This window comes from Idiotropiscis lumnitzeri, chromosome 21 (assembly GCF_059441095.1).
Source record: "Idiotropiscis lumnitzeri isolate Australia: NSW breed Sydney's pygmy pipehorse chromosome 21, RoL_Ilum_1.0, whole genome shotgun sequence".
NCBI classification, from domain to species: domain Eukaryota; kingdom Metazoa; phylum Chordata; class Actinopteri; order Syngnathiformes; family Syngnathidae; genus Idiotropiscis; species Idiotropiscis lumnitzeri.
Window position 1 is genome coordinate 1124900 of NC_142411.1, and position 20691 is coordinate 1145590.

The 20691-nt window shown below is 49.7% G+C and overlaps 1 protein-coding gene across 5 annotated transcripts; it reads right to left on the minus strand.

Annotated features, from left to right (window-relative positions):
* Positions 1-276: 276 nt before the first annotated feature.
* On the minus strand, positions 277-17904 carry myt1la (myelin transcription factor 1-like, a). 5 transcript variants are annotated; one of them, XM_088286112.1, is made up of 24 exons: positions 17783-17904; positions 17516-17653; positions 14691-14766; positions 14587-14632; positions 13775-13808; positions 13341-13403; positions 10518-10876; positions 9757-10390; positions 8999-9435; positions 8796-8930; positions 8154-8244; positions 7389-7502; positions 6976-7196; positions 5836-6158; positions 5505-5732; positions 5287-5414; positions 5141-5209; positions 4628-4690; positions 4476-4559; positions 3884-4105; positions 3703-3794; positions 3525-3628; positions 2892-3035; positions 277-2689 (listed from the first exon to the last, which is right to left on the minus strand). In XM_088286112.1, the coding sequence occupies exons 4-24, from the start codon at positions 14630-14632 to the stop codon at positions 2549-2551; spliced, it is 3732 nt and encodes a 1243-aa protein (XP_088142238.1). In that variant the 5' UTR covers positions 14691-14766; positions 17516-17653; positions 17783-17904; the 3' UTR covers positions 277-2548. The 5 variants fall into 5 exon arrangements, with proteins under 5 accessions (XP_088142238.1, XP_088142235.1, XP_088142236.1 ...); XM_088286109.1 differs by having other exon boundaries at positions 5287-5732; positions 14578-14632; XM_088286110.1 differs by lacking the exons at positions 14691-14766; positions 17516-17653; positions 17783-17904 and having other exon boundaries at positions 14578-14653.
* Between the last annotated feature and the right edge of the window lie 2787 nt (positions 17905-20691).

A 20691-nucleotide genomic window follows, 5' to 3' on the forward strand; every position in this document is an offset into this window, starting at 1 on the left:
CAGTGCCTATGGAAGTTCAAAAGTGAATTATGAAAAAAATTGTTCAATGTGTAACGAAATTATTCCATTATATATTTTAGGAATTCAATGTTTTGTTTTATTTCACGATACATTTAAATATACATTCAACATTTGGTTAGGTCAATATTCTTTATCAGCCTCCTGAAAGTCTCACGCATGAACCGTACATTGATATCAAATTTGAAATTATAACTCGTTATCTTCCTCATCGAAGGTGATTTGGGCGAGCCCACGTTAAACTGAGAAGCGACAATCTGAGTTGCAACACAAGATTTATTCCAAAGAGCAAGAGATGCCGAACACCATCATGAGAAATCAATTAAAAAAATGTCACCATTGAACTGAAAGTAGCATGTAGCAACTCATGAGCTTGACACATAGCAGAAAAGAAGAAAGTTACTCATGCCATGTGCATAAAAAGTCGCCAAATTCCAAGCGACAACAAAACAACAAAAAAGAGGAGCAATGCAAATAAATAAAGAAAAATCTTTTGAATGCACTCCTGCAAAGAAAATGAGCATTACACAAATATTCACAATATGCATTTTGTTCATGGTCGGTACTTTGTACACGTGATGACCATCTAGTCCAGCGTCTGTCTTTGAATTGTGCTTTCACCTCCTGGTCTTGAAGAGGTTGAAGAAGTCAACGCGAAGCTGCGGCTCGTCGTTGGGAAGTTGAAGGCCGCAAAGTCACGTGACTCGCTCAAGCCAGGACAACAAAAAATGTATTTTTTTTTTTCAGTTTGCTGCTTGGTGTCCTCTTCAATGCTGATTATCAGACAGCTACTAGTTTGAAAAGCCGCTTGAGCGTCCGTGACCTCAGGCCTCATGTCTATTGTACTCGTACGCTCTTTGTAGAGCCAATCGCTCAATTGCATTGACTTGCTCGTGAGAACAAAGAGCATGCTCGTGCACGGACCTGAAGCTGGATCTGAAGATAGTGCTCAAATAGCTTTTCAGTCGCTAGTAGGTCAAAAACCAAATTTGACAAAGCAGCCACAAGTTCATCGTTTCCTTTTTCAACACCGAAGAAACAAGAGTCATCGTTTTACACATTAAAATAATTTCAACAATATTCTCAGAAATGCTCGGACACCTGCAAAATGATGTAAGAATGCAAAATACAGTTCAAAAGTATATGAAAAAAGAGGTGGCGCTTTTTATAAAAAAAAAAAAAAGGTACATTTGCTGTCTTGGTTCACTTGATTTCATTTGAAATACAGCGATGCCTTGAGATACGAGTGGGCTGAGGTTTTTTTGGAGATACAAGTCATCGTTCAGGAATTGGTGCGACGGTGCAGCAACACATGTAAAAAGACAAAATAACAGTCATACATTCTTTATCCTCTGCGTAGAATGAGCTGAGACGACTCAATCCATCTGCCTGTCCTATGTCGCCCCCATGTGGCCAAGTATAATATCATGTAGTGCTACTTTTCCTTGTGAATTTTTTTGGCTGTTTTTAGGGGAGAAGGCCAGAACGGAAGAATGTCATTTGCATTCCTTTCAAAGGGAAAAGAAGATTTGAAGATTTGAGTGGGAGAGTTTGGAGTTCCGAGTGCGGCGCAGGAACAAATCAAACTTGCATCTCAAGGCACCGCTGTAGTGACTAATTCCAACCATAAATTATTTGCGTTTTTCTCAATCTAAAATCTGCTTTTTTTGACGCAGAAATCAGCACTGTACGCTTTTTCTTTTTCTTTTTTTGCTCGGCGTGTTCAAACGAGCCCCAATAAAGTGCATGCATGTCAGGAAAAAGTCTGCCGAGTGGACGACGAGTGCAAATGCACAACGAGGTGTGTGTGTGTGTGAGACCCTGTAAATCCAACCTGGCCGCCGCTGCGTCCACTCCCCCTTTTGTCGTCCCCTCCCCCTTTTGTCGTCCATCCACACACACACACACACACACCCCCACGCAAAACATCAAAAGATGGAAACAAAGGTGTCGCTGTGTGTTTGTAGTAAAAGTGGATACAAAACCAGTAAAAACATCAATCAGTGATCAATGCGAGTTGAATTCATAGGAAATTGCATATACCCAAACTGCTTCTTTTTTTCTTCTAAATATAGATTGCATCTGAATAAATCATGCCAATATTGCTGTCCTACCAGCTCGTCCACACAGCTCATGAACCGATCGATTGATCGATCAGTGTCAGATTGTCTCCTCCACTTGTTCACTTGGCGTTTCCGCGCGACGGTGTTTGAAGTCTCCGCTCTTGCTTTGATTGCTCGTCACGTTGACCATCAATTCATCAATCAGTCAATAAATAGATAAATACATTAGCAGCTGTACGTCACATTATATCAGGTCGTATGAAAATGTACAAAAGTTGGATGTCGGGTCCGAACAAAGCAAGGTGATTTAAAAAATAAAAAAAGAAATTAAAAAAGTGGCGAGAACGTGAATGTGAAAGTTGAGCGACAGTAGCTTACAGCAGCAGCAAAATGTAATAATCAGAAAGAGAAGAAGAACCACCTGTTTGTTTTTGTTTGTTTGCTTGCTTGTGTTGTTGTGGGCGGGGCTACACTTGGATGCCCTGCACGGCCTGTCGGATGTTCTCCAGCAGCGCCTTGTTCTCCGGGCTCTGGTACTGCTCCTGGTGGGTGTACATGTCCGTCAGCGTGCTCACGTACGTGTCAAAGTTCTGCTCGTTCATCGGCTCCTGGCGGCAGAGAATCATGCGGAAAGAAACGATGCATGGTTGGTCAGAACACGTCGGAACGCACAGACGAATGTGACGAGACGGACGGCACGAGGGAGGAACCGCCGACCTCCTGAAATGAAGGTGTGGGAAACGCAGAAGAGGATGGCGACACGCGCACACACACACACAGGACGGGGAGGGGTTGCGTCGGCGTGGTTACCATGTGTGGCAGTTGGATGTTGGCCAGGCTGCTGATGAGCGACTGGCTGAGGTTGGCCAGCTCGTGCAGCAGCGAGTCGTTCTGCTGCTCCATCACCTTGTTCTCGTCCTCCATGGAGCGCAGGCTGCTTTCCATGGTGGTGATCTAGCGCAAGGACACCAGTTCGGATCAACACTCGCTTGCTGGCTTACGACACGACCAAGAGACGCCAGCCCAATGTCACGAAGCAAATCATACACGCCATCTGAAATTTCTAACTGCTATTTTTTTTTCTGGAAGATCAAAATGTGACCAAATACTGCTGAAATCAATTTAACATTGGCATCAACCTCAGCAAACTCGACGACAACAAATCCTGACCAGCGCCAATTTCACTAAGTGCTTATTGAAGCGGCCGTCAGAGCGCCCTCCAGTGGACACAATTAGAAACACCCGCTAATGTGACTGAAAAACCCCAGTTGGAAATGTGTTCCTGATCCAAACAAGATGGACTGAACACACTGACGGGCCCGTTGCGGCCCTCGAGCCGAACGTTCGGCACCCCGAGTTAGCATCTGGGTTCAAATACAAACACAATTAATCAATCCGTCACTTGATTGACCGATCGACATGTGCACATTTTTCTTGTCTTACTTGTGTCCTCAGCTTAATCATATCCGACTCCACTTGATTGTTGGACTCGTTGATATCTTTGATTTCTTCATCCAGCTGTTTGATTTCCTCGTCGTTTTCGATGCCTGAACAAGACAAAAAAATGCTGCTCATTTTTTTTTTTTTTGGCATTTTTATTTTGCTGCTTGAGCGTCGTCACCTTTGCTGGCTCTCTGCTTGATTGTCAGCATCTCCACGCCGCTCATCCTGGACTTCTTCATGGCCGAGGAGGCCCGGGGACAACCGGAGAGACTGGAGCACAACACACGCATCGTTCGTGCCGGTTGCCGCGGTGACGGGATGCAAAAAAAAAAAAAAGCGGCACAACGGGGACAGCTCACCTCCGGTGGGTCAGGAAGCTTCCGCTGACGTGACCCGAGCCGTCGCAGCCCGGCGTGGGACACGTCATGCCGTCCGCCTTGCCGGACTTCCACGCCAACTGGGCGCCGTTCACATAGTTGTCCTTCTGCCGCTTGGCCGCTAGGGGGCAGCCCGATGCGCTGCGGTGGGAGGCGTACTTGCCCGTCACGTGACCTTGGCCGTCACAGCCCGGCACCGGACACCTGAGAGGGAGACGGACACGCACACGCAGACCTCCTCAAGAAGACTCACTCGGCGGTGCCCCGAGAAAAAAAAAAAAAAAAAATCCAAACTAAAATTCAACCCTTGACCCCAGTTGCCACCAAACTGGGTGGACGTGTCCATCATGAGAGGACGCACAAAAAAGTGGCAGCTAAGCAAGCTTCAAATTGAATAGCAAGTTGGCCATTTTGGATTGAAGCAGCCATTTGCGCCAAATACTCCGCTTTCGTTCAAACTTTAGCATTAATAAATTTGAAGTCTTTTCTCCCATATTGATCACATGGCAACTGATCGCTGACGTCGGTCTGAAGCGGTCCATGTTGGCGTTTGGGCGAGAATGAAGAAGCTTACTTGATGGGCTCCTGCTCGTCTTTGTCTTCTTTGCTGTGGAGGATCTTGATGCCGCTCTTCTTGGCTCGAGGACAACCGGACAGGCTGAAGGGCGCAAGAGCAAGCGTTGGCGAACGGGCCGAGACGTTGACGCGTGATGCGGGTTGCGTTACCTCCGGTGGGAGGCGTAGTTTCCCGTGATGTGTCCCGATCCGTCGCAGCCGGGCGTAGGACACCTGCGGGGCACCACACTTTGTGCTTATCGTCTCCGTTGGCACGCAACGTTTCAAAAAAAAAAAAAAAAAACAAACCTCGGACCGGACTTGCTGGCACTTTGACTTGTTTTGCCACAAGAACTTGCCAAGTTGGTGATTTGTGATTTCCATTAAGGGTGCAAAAGGGAGTTATGTTTAATATAAGGTAAGGGTGGGCAAGGCTCTTGAGGTCAAGGGTCAAAAAGTAAACATGAGGCTTAATTTTGAACATTTTAAAATCGTTGTCATTAAAAGTATATTGATTTATTTGAATTATTTTCCCCCTTTTTATTTATCAAAAAAATGAATTTCATAAAATTAAATTTGAAAATTGTCCTATTTTCCAACCAGTACAATCATTATCGAATGAGATAAGCGAAAGATGTTGAGCACAAACGCAAGCGTTCGCTGGATCAAGCGAGCGCCGCTCACCTGAGCTCTTGCGTGTTGGACGCCATCATTCCTCGGAGGTTCTTGTCGGCCAGTTGGCAGCTGGACAGCCTGCATGAGACCAGCACATGGGCGTCACCTCCCCAAAAACGTAGCAAGTACCTTTTTTTTTTTTTTTGCCTTCGTACGTGAGGATCTCCTTCTTGGGCTCCTTGCAGGGCGAGTACTTGAGGTGCTTGGGGCTGGACGCGGCGCTGGCTTCCGCCGGGTAGCTCTGCTCATCCAGCAGGTCGCGAAAGGCGTCCAGCTCGTCGCCCTGGTGGGACCCCAGCAAACATTTTACTTTGACCAGAAAAAAACGGAGGAGGAGGAGGGAGTCTCTGTGTCCGCTATGGCGTTGGTTTACCTCCTTGCACTGGAGCTCGTCCACGCGTTTGATCTTGGTGTAGTCCAGCGGGAGGTCCCAGCAGTCGGCCTGGCTCAGCTGGTAGCGGTGGCTGTTGAGGAGGGCCTGGCGCTGGGGGGACATGGGCTGCAGCGGCGTCAGCACCGTCCCGCTGCCCTCCGGCCCGCCCGGCTGCCCGCCCGCGTCCACGCCGCCGCCGTCCTCCTCGTCCAAGTCGCCCACCGCGCTCTGAAGCAAACACCCGACGGACAGGAACGCAGAACTCAAGGATTTGATTTGGTAGATGAACAAAAACATGCAAATGAGCTGGCCGAGACCCCGCCCCCTCTACCTGCATCATCACGCCGTGCGTTTTGCCTCCGATGGCCTGCGGGAGCTCGCGACATCTGGTGGACAGATTGAGGATGGCGGTGGCGGCCATGTGCGCCGCCTCCATGTCGTGCGTGTAGTCGAAGCTGCTTTTGCTGCACGTGCTGCTGGCGCTGCTGCCGCCGCCGTGCCCGCCGCCGCCGCCGCTGCCCAGAGACAAGCCGCAGCCGCCCAGGTCGCCGCCCAGGGCGCCGACGCCGCAGCTGGGGCTGCTGCTGCTGCTGCTGGGAGCGTAGCTGCTGGTGGTGCTGCTGGCCGGGCTGGACGTCTTGCTGTAGCGCTTGGCTACATGCGGCAACATGAGGACACACACAAGGCGGAAGATTTAGCGAGTTTGGAAGGCTGCAGTTGCACAACTGTCCTGAAGGTGGTGCTACTACACCTTGCAATGTGTAGAACACCAGCGGGAAAAAAAATTCCAGAGAGGAATAAATTTAGATATTTTCTAGAAAGAAGAAAGGTTTTTTTTTTGTCTAGAAAAAAAAAAAATCAAACATTCCTCAAAGACACGGACACGTTAAATAAAAACATGGAGGGCGTGTGATGTTCAACACATTCAAGTGATTTCTAACGTGGGGGCTGTGAAGCCTCAGCAAAGGCATAAAAAAAAGGACAGGCGGCGTTTCGTGGCGGATGAGAGTGAAACGTGGCGGCAAAGATGGCGATGATCGTGACAGAGCGCCGACGCCTCGCTGTGAGTCACGGATCGCCGATAATGGCGGGCGGCCAAACAACAAGGCGGTTATCTCACTCCCGTTTCATGTTCTGCATCTCCGTCGTCATCTCGGCAAAAAACGAGCATAGAATTGAAAACAAATTCAGCACTGCCGTCAATTAAAGTTCAATCTTTAAGTTGAACGGAAAATATATCTTGTAAATTTGTAATTTGTTAACCACCCTTCCAAGTTGGAGTGTTTAAAAAAAATGGACCAAATATATCAAACGAGTATTTAAAATGGTGACGGAAAACCAAAACTCAAGTCGTTCTCTCTCCTCTCAAGCGCTGTCGCCATCGAACAGGAACTCCTCATAAGTCAGGTGCAAAGTAAACATCTGGCGTGTGATGAAATCCGACCTCTTGAGATGATTTCACGTAGCTCACCGTCATATGCCTTGGGGGAGGTATCCCGGCCGTGGTGGGACTTGCCGAGCGGGCCCCTCTTGCCGTAGCCCCCGTGCTGGCCCTCGTAGCCGCCGTAGTCGTAGCTGGTCTTGGAGTACTTCTCCAGCTCCTTGGCCAGGTTGGAGCGCGGCGTGCTGGTGGGTACGTTGTTCTTGTAGCCGTACTGAGGAATCTCCAACTGCTTCACGAAGCACATGGGCCTAGCAAGACGGCACACGCTTTGCATTTATATCGCAGTCGTATATTCTTTATCCTCCGCAAAGAACGACGACATGAGTGCAGCATCGTAACCATCTCCATGCATATGTCTGCATCATACTGCCCCCACGTGGCCAAGGCGCACACACCAGAGGGAAAAAGAGCAAAAAAAAAAAAAAGTAAGTGGGCAGTACCTGAGGACGCGGTCGGACGTCTGATTGGACTTGCTGCTGCCGCTGTCCATCACATGACTCTTCTCATGCACCTTCGCCATCTTCTCAGCCGCCGCGATGGGACAACCCGACAGACTGGGGGGGGTCACATGGTTAGGTGCCAAACACACACATACACAAACGCACGGCTCATTGAAGAACTGTGCGAGAAACCAGATTCAAGAGCTTTTTTTAAAATAAATTTCAAAGTGTTGAAAGTATGCGGACACTTGCAAAACGAGATCAAAGATTTTTGACGGCCTCGCCATATTTTCACCTCGTCGCCGAATGCTTGAACGCAGGCCAGCAAGCGGGAAAACGAGCGACACATCCGCCACTGGTGCTCTGCGCTCGTTTCCATGGCGACGGCCAGACATGAAAGCCCGTGCGGAGCGGCGGCGGCGAGCTAACAACAGTTGCGACGCTAGCTAGCGCGGCTTTGTCTCCACGCTCCCAGTGGGGCTGTGCCACATGACGCCGCCAACGTGCGCCATCGCGCGTCGCGTCGTTCTTCGTTGAGCGGAGACGCGATTGCGCTGACCGACTTTTCAACTTTTGCTTACTTTGTCTTTTGTTTTACTTTTTCACAAATGGAGGCCATGGAACCTGAAATGTGACAAAGCGCTGGAGTCATTTTTTGATTGACGCGTGTCAAATCTTCTAATTTTGCGAAATTGATACCAAATTGCTCCGCCGACGAGCCCCCCCCCCCATATCCCTCGCTTTAGCGTCCGCTGGCTGACTCACCTGCGGTGCGAGTTCCTGTTGCTATTGACATGACCCCGTCCGGAGCAGCCGGGGGTCGGGCACTTTAAAACATTCTCATACATGGCAAGGACTTGACAGGAGAAGGTGAGAGAGACAACGAGGGTTAGGAGCAGACAGGAAAGTTATCAGGAAACCCGCGCCGCCGAACGCTGAGCATGCGCCAAGTGGCGTCCACGTGCACAAAAAGGTGACAGCATGCGCATTCGCCATTCGTGCTCACATGCAAACGGAGGGAAAGAATCGTCGGAGGTGAAGCGATGTCAACCAAGGCTGGACGGCAAGGGCCAGGATGAGCATCAAGGATGTCAAAACACATCCGAGGGGACGAATTGAAACCGGCGGATATTTTAATTTGAGATCGACAACAATTCTCAGCCATTTTCCAACTTCTGTTGGGTTTCGACAATCATCTAGAAAAATCCGAGCAACAAAATAAGGCCAAGTTGTTTCCAGACAAGCAACCACTTTTCACCATTCCGTCAAAATAAATAAGCTGCAGTCCAGCGCGACAAACATGCAGGATGAGGATGAAGATGAAGATGAAGGTGAAGGTGATGGCCCACGTGTGTCATCGCATCCAACGAGTCATCATTCATTTTACGAAAGCGAGTCGAGACTTACTCTCAGGGGGGACGCGGTCTTTGTGAGGACAGCCGGACAGGCTGCGGTGGTGCGGGTACAGACCGGTCACGTGACCCGTGCCGTCACAGCCCGGCGTCGGGCACTTGCTCTCCTTCTTCTCCCCCCGCGAAGACTCTGGACAAGCGCGACGAGACGTCACGATGAATCAGCGCTGCATGCATATGCGCGTGTGCGTGCGTCACCTTTGTGGTAGTAGGCCCTCTTGAACGCGTCGTGGTGCATCCTGGACTTGCGTTCCTCGCCCGGCGCCATCCTGTGCTCTCCGTGTCCGCGGTGGTGATGATGGTGATGGTGGTGATGAAGATGGTGGCGGTGGTCGCGTCGGGGGTGCTTGTGCTCCGAGACCAGGCGGTCCCTCATGACTTTGGCGCGCTCCGACTCCAGCGCGATGGCCTTCTCCAGCAGCGACAGGTTCCCCTTGGCCATGTCGAAGGTGTCGTCGGAGCGCTCCGACGCCACCGAGGCGGTGTCCTCGTCGCACTCCTGGCCGCAGCCGGCGGGGTAACCTCGCGACGCCGGGCTCAGCTGCTCCTCCAGCTTCAGCAGGTTGGCCATGTCGGAGAAGCTGCGCTCGGCGGGGCCGCCGTCGTCCGGGCATCCCGGCGGGCAGGCGTCGTACCTGCGAAATGTTGTTTCCAAATACGTCAAACAAGTTTATGGACAACTACGGAGTAAATGCATAAAACTCTTTTTCAGTTTTCCTGATTTATTTGTTTTTTTTAATTTGCATTCGCACTTTTGCGAGATGCTGCTAGCGAGTAAACTCTGGTCTCGATTACACCCCCTAGTGATCAGTGAGAGCGCCCCTTATTGTGATGACAACAGAAGCGTGAAAAAAAAAGTTCCACCAAATGGCCATTAGATGGCGTTGCACTGGCGTGCCTACGTTCGAGTTCCGCATCGTTGGCAATAAAAGTCCCCGTGATGACGGCCCGCATACCTGTTGAGGTGCAGCTCCCCCTGCTGGTCGGTGTGGTTGTGCAGTTGGTGGTGGTGGCGGTGGTGGTGGTGGTGGTGGTGCGGCGGGCGATCGGCCGGGTGCGTCTCGCTCAGTTTGCGGGCCAGGTCGAAGCACTGATTCCTCAGACACTCCAGACTACTGAGGCGCACTTCCTCCTCGCTCTCTTCCGCCTCGGCCTCGCCGCCGCCGCCGTTGAGGCCCGCGTCGGGGTAGCCGTCGTCGGGCAGCACGGCGCCGTGGCCCTGCGCCAGCAGCTTGAGCGAGTCCACCGTCTCCCTGACCACGTCGCTGTCCAGGTCCACGCTGAGGTCGGCCTTCCGGTCGCCACGCTCGCTGCCGTCTTCGTCATCGTCGTCCTCCTCCTCGTCGTCCTCGCCGCCGCTGTTGGAGGAGTTGCTGTTCATCTCCGACTCGGTCAGGGCCTGGTAGGCCGCGTCTTCGGCAATCTTGCCCAGGTTGAGCAGAGACTTGGCCACCAGCTCGTCGTAGTTCTCAAACTCATCGCCGGGACCGGGACCGGGACCGGGACCGGGACCTGTGATGCAACTGTGGTTGTTGTTATCATCCTTCTGGAGCGCAACAAGCTTTGATTGTCCACTTGGTTGGTAGTCAACTGTCAGGAAGGGAAAAAGGAAAATTTTTTTAAAAAGTACGTCGCAAATTGTGCTTTTGGCATGACAAGGAGTGGCGACCAATCCGTTTGTCGACTTCACATTAAAGAGGAGAAAAAGAGAAGTCACCCTGCTGATGATTGAGCTCCGCCTCCTGGTCCTCCATCTCGTTGTCATCACGTGCCAGCGTGGCAGCGCCGTCCTCCTCGGGCTGCTCCTCCTCCTCCTCCTCCTCCATGTCATCAGAGAACTCCTCCTCCTCCTCGGCCTTCTCGCCGCCGTCCTCGTCCTCCTCCACGACTTCTCCTCGCTCCCTTTCCTCCTCTAAGGCGTCCTCGTTGTAGTGGCCATCTTCCTCCTCCAAGTCGTCGCCCTCGTCGTCGTCCTGGCCCAGGCAGGAGGCGCCGAAGGGTCTCCGCTTGGCGGGTGGCTCCAGCGGCTGCTTTTCCACCACCTTCCTCTTTTTGGCCAGCGGGCATCCGTACACGCTGAGGAGGCGACGGCGTCGGAGCATCAATTGAAAAGGTCGTTCGATCCCAAAAGATTGAAACATCATTTGAAACTCTCGTGACAACTTGTCACCCCGAAAATGACTGAACAGTGAACTCGAATTGACGGCAAGCAGCAATATGGCCGGTGAAGCAACACGTGGATTGATAAAGAAGCACCAATCTCCCCAGATGTCATTTGCATTCCTTTCAATGAGCAAGGATGATTTTGAGATGACGAGAAGAAGCATCCTCTTCAAAAAAAAAAAAAGAAAATAAAATCAAGAGAAATAATAATGGCGCTTATTCAAGCGGAGCCTCATTTACACAAATCCCATAATAGTCATTAAGTGATGGCAAAACTCTGCTTTAATTGCTCCAAAACAGGCAGCACAATTACAGCCGACGCTAACGTGGATTTCAGGAAATCAATTAGGCCATTTCCATATGAAAGAGCTTCTTTGCTGTTTGCGATGCAAATGGTCGGGGGGGGGGGGCGTGAACGTTCCCTCGCTGCCTTTTGGCCCATTAAAAACATTTAGAAAACGCTTTGCAAAGACAATAACAATAACGCGCACGTCCCCGACAAAGAGTTCAAACTTTCTTCCTCACAAATATTGAGCTAAAACCAGGACAAAAAATATACAGTCAGCGTCCATATTGAACAGGTGAGTCACGAATTGCAGCCTATCCCTAATCAAGTGACCACCAAGTGTGCACAAACACAAATGGACGATTTTGCGCGCATGAAGAGCAAGCGAGACAAAGACAAGTGTGTGCACCCGTGTGTGTGCGAGTGCAAGCATTTGTGTGACCTTGGCCACCTCGCTGTCTCCCGCCAATTAAAATTCCAGCAGTAATTAAAGCAGATCAGAAACGAGGGAACGCTGCAAGGGCGAGCGACCGTGCATGCTAATTAGGCGGAGCGTGCGCCTGTGTGCGTGATGATGACGGATTTCTCGTGCAATCTTGTGCGATTGATTCGTTTGTACGTGTCGTGTTGAAGCCATTGCGTCATTAGCACGTCACTACACTGGTGCAGTTTGACTCTGTCGATTTCGGGAAGCTAAATGCTAATATAGCGTCCCGGGAGTGTTGCTTGGGGCTGAGAGCGTCTTCCCAAACGCGCAGGCACGCACACACACACAAACACACACACGTGCAATGCTCAGTGAAGTATTTAAAATCAATGCAGCAGCTTTGCCAGCTCAGAGCATCAGCTCTGTTGCCTTGGTTACCGGCGAGCCACTATACCTTGACAAATGCGCGCGAGGGGAACACCTGGCGCGTGCGAAAGCCTCGCCGGTGCGTTTATAAGAATGGACTCCTTGTCATGAGAGATCTGAAGAATGAAAGTGCATGACAACAAAATGGACAAATGACATCCTGAATGAGCTCAACAATTTGAAGTTGGAACAGTTTGAATCAGTTGAGGAAGTTGTGAAAATTGAAAGAAAATCCTGGAAAATGTTCGCAAATATCCACAAATCGCCGACGATTCCGGCGGAGGGATGCTGAGGATCGACAGGACGGGATGGTCGCCCTCGGCAATGCCGCGTATGGACTCATCGCCGTGGCAACCGTTGCGCGGCAAAAGGTGCGCGTGTGCGGGTTTAGTTAGGCAGGCGAACGGGACGGGAGGGTGTCAGCCGAGCGAGGGTGCGGAATGCGGGGCTCGCGGTTGCCATGGCAAGAGGGGAGGGGGGGGCGCATTCCTCCCAGTCGTCGTACTGCAGCATGCGCACGGCCCTGTCGCCATGGCGACCGCCTCCGGAGAGCAACGAAGGTAAAGCAGGGCAGACGCCAAAGGTACACAGAGAGAGGGAGAGAAAGAGAACGAGAGAGCGAGCGAGGGAGAGAGAAACAAACATAATGAGGACGAAAGAGGGAAAGAGAAAGTGCGAAAGACTAACGAGAGGGAGAGAGAAAGAAGAGAGAGCTAGACAGAGAACGGGAGTGAGTGAGCTAGAAAAAGCGCATGAGAAGGAGAGCGAGGGGAAAACCGGGAAAGATGAGGGAAGAGACAGAGGGTGGGAGGGCGAGAGAAAAAAGACAGAAAGTGAGGAAAAGAGAGAGAAAGAGAAAAAAAGTCAGAAGAGCAACGGGAGCAAAAGCAAGGAAAAAAAATGGATGTGTGATGACTTTTGATGTGTCCACACGTTCCAGGTTCAACTTTGAACTTTTTGTGCCCTTTTTGCAAAACCATCACCCTCATCATCATCGCTCTCAAGAGGCAAACTCGTCATCGCCGCCGCTGTCATCGCGCTTGTTTCAGAACCGCGCGCCGTCTGTTGTTCCACATTATAAAGGAGATTCAGCACAAAAAAAAACCTCCATGTGACCTTCACGGTGCCGCTCGAGCGGCCATTCGTCATCATGCCCAAGTTCTTATTATGTCGCCACATCAAACACACACACACGGACACGCACGCGCACGCACACACAGTGAGTAGGCAAGTCTTACCTGCGGTGTCTCGCGTACTTTCCGCTGACGTGACCAGAACCGTCGCAGCCTTCCGTCGGGCAGCTGACGAAAATGATGTCAGAGAGTTAAAAATATTTGGATGAATTCAACTCAGAATTTTCGTCATAATCTCGACGACGAGCGTGCGTGACTCTGTGAAGTGCAAAGATGCCATTTGCTTTGTTGGCATCATGATGTTTTGAAAAGTCCAAAATTTGGCTCGTCAGGACTTTTTTTTTTGAGCACGCAAACAAACTTCTACGAGCGTGCATGTGTGTGCGTGCGTCGTCGCAGAAGCACAGCATCATCACGTCACACGTGTGAGACGGGACATCGCGTTTCGAGTCAGACTCTTGAAAATAAATTTTGTTTTCTTCTTTAGCACTTCATGAGATGGCGCACGCACACAAAATGAAAAGCCGACTTTGACATACCTGAATAGTTCCTGCGTCACGGCCTCCACGGCGGCTTCGCACAACGACAACAACAACACAGACGATTAGCGCCGGCTCGGAACAACAACAAGTTACCATGCCAACGCCAGCGACACAAAGTGTTCTCGAGAAAAGACACGAGCGCTAAAACAAGCACAAGAAGGTGGAAGTGCAAATGGAAGCACGGAAGAGGCGCACAAGCTCAAAAGACACACGAGGCAAATTATTAGAGGCAGCAAAATGTCTCAAGTCAAAATTAGAGGGAGCAAAGGAGACAAAAAAAAATGAGGTGGGAAGGAAGTCCAAAAGAAGAACAGGAGGGAGGGGCGATCCAAATAACGAGATCTGGCATGGAGGCAAAAAAAGGAGACAAGCAAGGAAAGCAAAAGGGAGAGAAAACTAAAGGAGAAAGGAGGAGTTAGAAAAGGGGGTGGAGGAAGTCAAAATGTAGAAAGAAAAAATGTGTTTAAAACAAGAAAAGAGCCGTATGGGGAGAGGAGAAATATGCAGTCAAAATGTAGGAGGAGGAGAAATAAGTTGAAGCATTCGAAATGCAGGAGAAAAAGGGGCAAAAATGAAGTCTGAGGAAGTCGAGAAAAAAAAAAAGAGTTTGAGGAAAGTTGTAAAGACCTCAAACGAGCAGGGAGAAAAAAGGAAAGGGGGGGAGAGAACAAAAAAGGAATAAAAACGCAAGTCACGGCGAGTTCGGCATAAGCTGCAGAAGGCAAAATGGAAAAGCAGAGAGAACATGAAAAAGAAAAAGAAAAAAAAAAGGAAATCCAAAATGTGACAAAGGTTCCCACCTCGCACACCTTTGGATCTGGTTCGATGGCGTTTGTCCGCTGCATTGGCCTCCATCTGCACAGGAAGTGACATCATCACCGATGAGCCGAGACCGGGATGACGAAGAGCGTACCTGGCCGGACCAAGAGTGCGGATGGCTAAGCCGTTCAGATCTCCTCCTCCTCCTCCTCGCTGCTCCTCCTCATCTTCTGCAAAAGCAGACAATCGAGTTGAGGCGCTCGCAAGGTCAAAGGTCACGCTGCCGTCACATGATCACGTCAGCTGACCGAGAAGCAGAAAGCACGCGCGCAAGACTGCAGTGCAGCGGCGCTTCCAATCCAAATAGAAATTGACTCAGCCGCCGAGGACGCGGACGGCCCGCCGAGTTCATCTGAGGCCGCCGCGCCGCGCCTCGCCTCGCCTCGCCGCCGTGCGCCCACGTCAAATAGCCCCCCCCTGCCCCTACAAAGTCCGCCAGAAGGAAGCCCTCACACCCTTCCTAAAGTCAAAACACACCGTGAGTGTGTGCACACATGGGGTGGAACGTCGTGCACGTGTGATGTGAGTTAAGCACATATAATACAAATAAATTGTGGGAAAAAACATTTCCGCTTACAATAAATGTGGACAAAAAAAAACAATTTAAACCAGATAAAAAAATTATTTTTTGCGTAAAATTGTGAGAAAAATGGGGGGGAAAAATGAGAAAATATATGCTTAAGCATTATGAAAATGAGAAAAAGATATGAAATATTCCAATTCATAAAAATTGCCAGCCAATCACAGTGATTGAAAAAAAATTAAAATAATGTTTTCTTTGGGAGAAGGTAAATTTGAGAAGCCACTTAAAATGTAAAAAAAAAATAATAATTGAGTGGATAGAATTAAAAACAAATGAAAGTATTAAATAAGCAAAATATGAAAAAGAGCATACTGTATATATGTAATATTTAAATGTAAGCGCACAAAAATGAAAAACAAAATATTTCGTAGAAGATGCTGATGGACGTCTTTTCAGATGCACAAAATGTGAAAAAAATAAAGAATGTATTTTTGACAATTAAAAATGTGAAACTAAAAACATCTGGAATGCAGCACCCCCCCCCAAAAAACCCTAAATACATGAATGCTTATTTGCGATGAAATAAATGGAAATCAGTTGTGCAAAAAAGACAAATGTTGAAATTTGAGACGACTGTCGTGTTGCATATGGCAAAGCTTTTGCTGGCTCGCTTGCACGCGCGTGATGTGAGGAGGCGTCTCATACTGTTTAGTATTCCGACTGACACTCAGCCTGTCTGCTACAGTCTGATGCAGCGCTCCTATACTCGCGCACACGCACGCACGCACACCATAAGGCACACAATGGCGCGGCCGCACTGCCGCCGCCGCCGCTGCGTCTTGTGGCAGCCGACAGACTGAAAGCCAGCAAACAAACGCGTGCGCGCTCGCCGCATCAATAATCCAAAACCAACACAAGCAAAGCGATTTCATAACAAGTGCGCGTATGTGCGCGTCACGTTAACTCGGAGACACACGCGTGTGCACAATGATGTGTTTGTGTTCTCGTGGAGGAAGGCCAATATTCTCTCACACTACAATGTCATCCAACATTTACAAGTCGAATCGAATATTTAGAGACGAACAGTCAACTGGTCGCCACGCAGTGGCCGTCAGGGTCGAGCGGACAAACGGGGGACTGGTCGCCACAGTCGGTGACAGCGCCCAACCTGCCAAATGTGCATTGGGCTCGGTGGACCATTTGTTGATTTTCAACGATGCTAACATGAGTGCAGTACCACGTCGCGCCACAGCAGGTTGGCTGGCAGCACTGAGCTGGACAGCAGACAACGCAGCGGAATGAACGGCAAGAAGAAGCGCACACCTGTCAGTGTCGCAGAGTAGCACGATTTGAAGCTTTGTATGGACGCTTGTGGCGTAGCACTTGGTTAAATATTATTTAAATAATATGATTTTTTTTTAAATAAAACAAACTTTTTTCCGGTGAAAGAAGAGTGTCGAATTCGGTCGTTACATCGCGGCACAACACGATATTTGGTGGGTCAAAAATAGGGAGTTCAAACAACACTTGAGTTTCTTGCAATGACGGTCACGACGTTCCAAAGTTGAGTCTGAGTGCAAGTTGGGCGATTTAAAATGAAAGAATGTCGGCAGGCGCATATTGACAATAAAAACGTTCTTTGCTCAAATAATGTCAACATTTCCGCAGTGTGAAAAAGTTGCGCCGCCCATCATTGTCGTATTTGATCAGACGGAAAACTAAATATGACTGTTGACATTTTCATAATTGACTCATAAATCCCGTGATCGATACTCCACAAAGAGAGAGCAAGAATCCACGTTCGCAACAGCCACTCGATTAGGGACACCACGCCATCCGTGACGAGACCAGTGTGTAACTTCAGACGAGTGTCACATCATATACCGAGAGGGGTTCCTAATATTTTGACCACCGTGTAAGAGGCTGCAGGTGTTGGAAGAGTGACAAAAAATTAATAAATAATAAAATGAATATTCAAAAGTGTTGTAAAGAGTGCCTCGTTGAACAGAAATGGTGTGTCCCTAATGAAGAGTCCAGTGTCGCAGCTGACAGGCATCCTCATGTCAATGTCCATATGAAGAATGAGAATAAAACGCTTGTGAAATATGATTGTGGTGAAAAAGAAGACGAGCACAACATTTGGAAGGTGCCGCATTGCACGTGCACGTCCAACGAGCAAAAGTGGCGGCAAAGGAAGACGCGAGCCGCCAACGTTGGCCGCCAATGTTGGCCCCCGCGGAGCGGAGGCGCGTGCACGCCGCCGACAACTGTCACCTCAACACGCGTACACGTACGCGCGCGCGCACGCACACGCGCAAAGGGAATGACAATGCGCGGGGGCGAGCAAGCGAGCGCGGGCGCGCGTTGGGGAATGACGACGGAAAAGCAAAACATACCGCAAGAGACACGATGGCGACTCGTCTTCTTCTTCGTCGTCGTCTTCTTGTCTTCTTCCTCCTCGCAGTCGGAGCGTGTGCACCCTTCCTCGGCGTCTCTCTCTCTCTTTTGTCGCGCGCTATCTGGCCATGCCTTCACTGGAGGGAGGGGGGGGGAAGGGAGGGGGGAAGCCAGACAGACGCGAGGAGGAGGAGGATGAAGATGGCACGATGAGACACTGCAGAAGAAGAAGAAGAGGATGAGGAGGAGGAGGAGGAAGGTTTTACCTCCCTGGCGCGCTCTTCCGTATCCTCCTTTCGCCTTGACTGGCGGCCGCGCGCACGCAAACCAAATGACGCAGCGGGGGCGCGCAAGCTCGTTCGCCTCGCTCTTTTTTGTGTGCGCGTGCAGCCTCTCCTGCATGCACGCGCCTCCCACAGGGAACAAAAGACAAGTTCCTGTCCACTTTTTGTTTGACTAAGATGACTTTGGGTGAATGTGACGTTTTTACATTTGATGAATGTGAATCGCGGCACGCAGGCCATTTCATTAGGTACACGTGCTATAAAGTGCCAATTCGTCTGACAGTTTCAATAGCAAAAGACGCTATGGCAAATGTTTCATTTACCTCTCATCCCACAAATACTAGTACTACTAATAATAATAACAATTCATATGCATATTCCTTACAAATTTGGCATCACTTAAAAGCAAATAACGCACCAAACACAAACTTTCTTCATTTTTGTGATTTCTATTATAACAACAGAAGCAAAATGTTTTTTTTCCAAGTCATAGACATCTATGCTGCCCCCTAGTGGCCGACTTCAAGGCCATCATCATGGCACAAGCTGGCAATTAATTAAAGATCAACTCAAGTGTTGCTTGAACATGTTTCATATTCATCTATCCAGTGGTTTACTTGGCCTGGACTCCTTCCCAAACATTTTTTTGCTTTGGGTTCAAAGGTGTTTTGTGTCAAAGGTCTCCAAATTTCTCTTCCCCAGCAGCCGCCTTCCTCCCCTCGGCGGCTGTGTCACGCTTGCACGCTTCACGGCCGCTTAAAGCGCTAAATCTCATTTGTGACGTGTTTACTGAGCAGGTCTCCACACTGTGTAGGTGTTTTCCTTTTTTTTTTTTTCTCCTTCCTTCAGCGGCAGCAGCAGCCCGGAGCGCGTTGCGGGCTCAGTGGGAGAAAGTCAATTAGAGCGAGGCCGAGCCTGGCAGGCGGCGGGCGAACGAGAGCCAGATAAGAGCGGCGAGATGGCGGCTGCCGAGCGTTCGCCCGGCAGGGTGCATGGGCGGCCAGCGCTGAACTTTGACCTCCACATGCAGACGGAGAACCAGTCAGCCATTAGTCTTTTTTTTTTTTTTGCCTCTCCTCCTTCCTTCCATTTGCAAATGAACTTTCCAAAATGTCCACAAGCGCAAACGTACAATGAAGCTTTGTATTGGACAAACTCTTCTCCAACGCGCCTCAATGCAAGGCTAGCTAACTCGGGTCCATCGCCAAGTCGTGAGAACCACGAGGCACTACCGAAAACGAGCACCTCATAAGAAGGGAAAAAGGTGAACTTTGCGACGAAATTCAAGATAACACCAAGGGAAGCAAAAGCTTCACTGCCTTGTGGAGACGCCCGCGTTGCATTTTGAGAACTGAGAGACCACCCCGCCAAGAGTCAACAACCAGAAAAAGTGCAACGTTCGGTTTTGTCAGTTGAGCAAGTAAAATGCATGCTCGATTGGATTCAGGTCAGGTGCGAATCCGACACGGGCGTTCACGTGACTTGAAAGCAAATCTTGTTCCGTTTCCGTCGCAATATTTATTTAAGGAGCTGACGGAATGAAATTTGGAACAAAATAATATTACTGTCAAGCGCATATTTTGGCTGTAAAGTTATGTGATCGGATGCCAGCAAACTTCCAGACGACTAACAACCGACCACACAGATATTGTAATTTTCCCTTTCTGTTATTAAGAAAATCAAAGTTTCCATGCACACTTTCAAATGTCCCACGGTGTTAAAAAAAAAAAGAAATAAAAAAAAAAGTGCGAGTAGGCGTCCTTCCGTCTTGCCCGTTGTCTTATTGGAATTCAAACGTGCCACAAAAGTCAAGACGGCCGCGGGGCGGCTCTGCAGCGCTCGCCAAAATGTCGATTCTCTTCCGCGGTAATGAAGCCCCGCATGAGCGGAACCTGCCAAGTGCGAGCGTGAACCGGGCCGGCCCGCCGCGCCCAACCATGCGAGGCCCGCCGAGCTCCGGCCGAGTAAACGCCAGGCGGGAGGACGCTTGCGTAAAGGTCGCATCTCCATCTTGGCATTTTCATTGGCCCGTGTTCGTGAAGGTGCGAGCATGCTGTCGCCATGGAAACACTCGTCACAATCGTCATGACGACATGCTTCTTGGATTGGATTGGCAATTCCATTTTGGACAGGAGATTGGAAGTCTTTGCGGTCATAGACTGACTTTTGTGCATTCTATTCTGACTGTCAGCCGATTGGACCGTTTGCCATCTGGGCGCAGGGGCATCTTTGCGTTGTGCCCGTCACTATACGTCGCCAGCATCGACTAATTATTTGTTTCGAATTTAGAATCATGATGTCGCGTTTAAGGGCTGAGGTCACTCAAAGTTTTTGCAATGAGTCCAAAATTAACAAAAAGGTGGCTTACCTTGAACGGCTCGCCACTTGTGTCAAAGGAACAATTTGAGGCCTGTGAGGAGAAAAAAAAATTGGCATGAGGACAATTTAGAATCAGTTCCTTCAAGATGGGACAATTTTAATTGTATTTTTAAAGCTTTTTTTTTAATTGGCCATTTTGTTTGAAAGGCCACATGACCCGGTCCTCACGGCAAACAAAGATGTCAACTCCGGGCCGCCAGCGAGGTCACACGAGAGACCGCGTGACAAAATAAACCCGCAGAGTTTTGTTCTGAGCGGCTCAAACTCAAGAGTGAGAAAATGCGAATGTCGGCCGTCACGACTTGGAATAGAAGTGAAGTTTTGTGGCCGCGGGTGCTGAGGACACGGCGGCCGGCGCGCATCTCGCAGCCTCCGCACCGTGTCAGCCGGTCGCAGGGAGCGTCGACCTCGGCAGAACATCTCGCCCGGATACGGTGGGAAAACTTCACGCATCCGCGCTGTTGACTTCCTCCACCTTGCGCTCGTTCCTTCCCTCCAGCGGGGCCGCCACT

Excerpts from the sequence above, each read along its gene's own strand:
- myt1la (XM_088286108.1), bottom strand. The coding sequence starts at position 14,650 with ATGTCACTTCCTGTGCAGATGGAGGCCAATGCAGCGGACAAACGCCAT. Across the intron at positions 7,503-8,153 it reads AACAGGAACTCGCACCGCAG|TCTGTCGGGTTGTCCCATCG; the intron begins GTGAGTCAGCCA and ends GACCCCCCCCAG. Across the intron at positions 6,159-6,975 it reads CTCCCCCAAGGCATATGACG|CCAAGCGCTACAGCAAGACG; the intron begins GTGAGCTACGTG and ends TGCCGCATGTAG.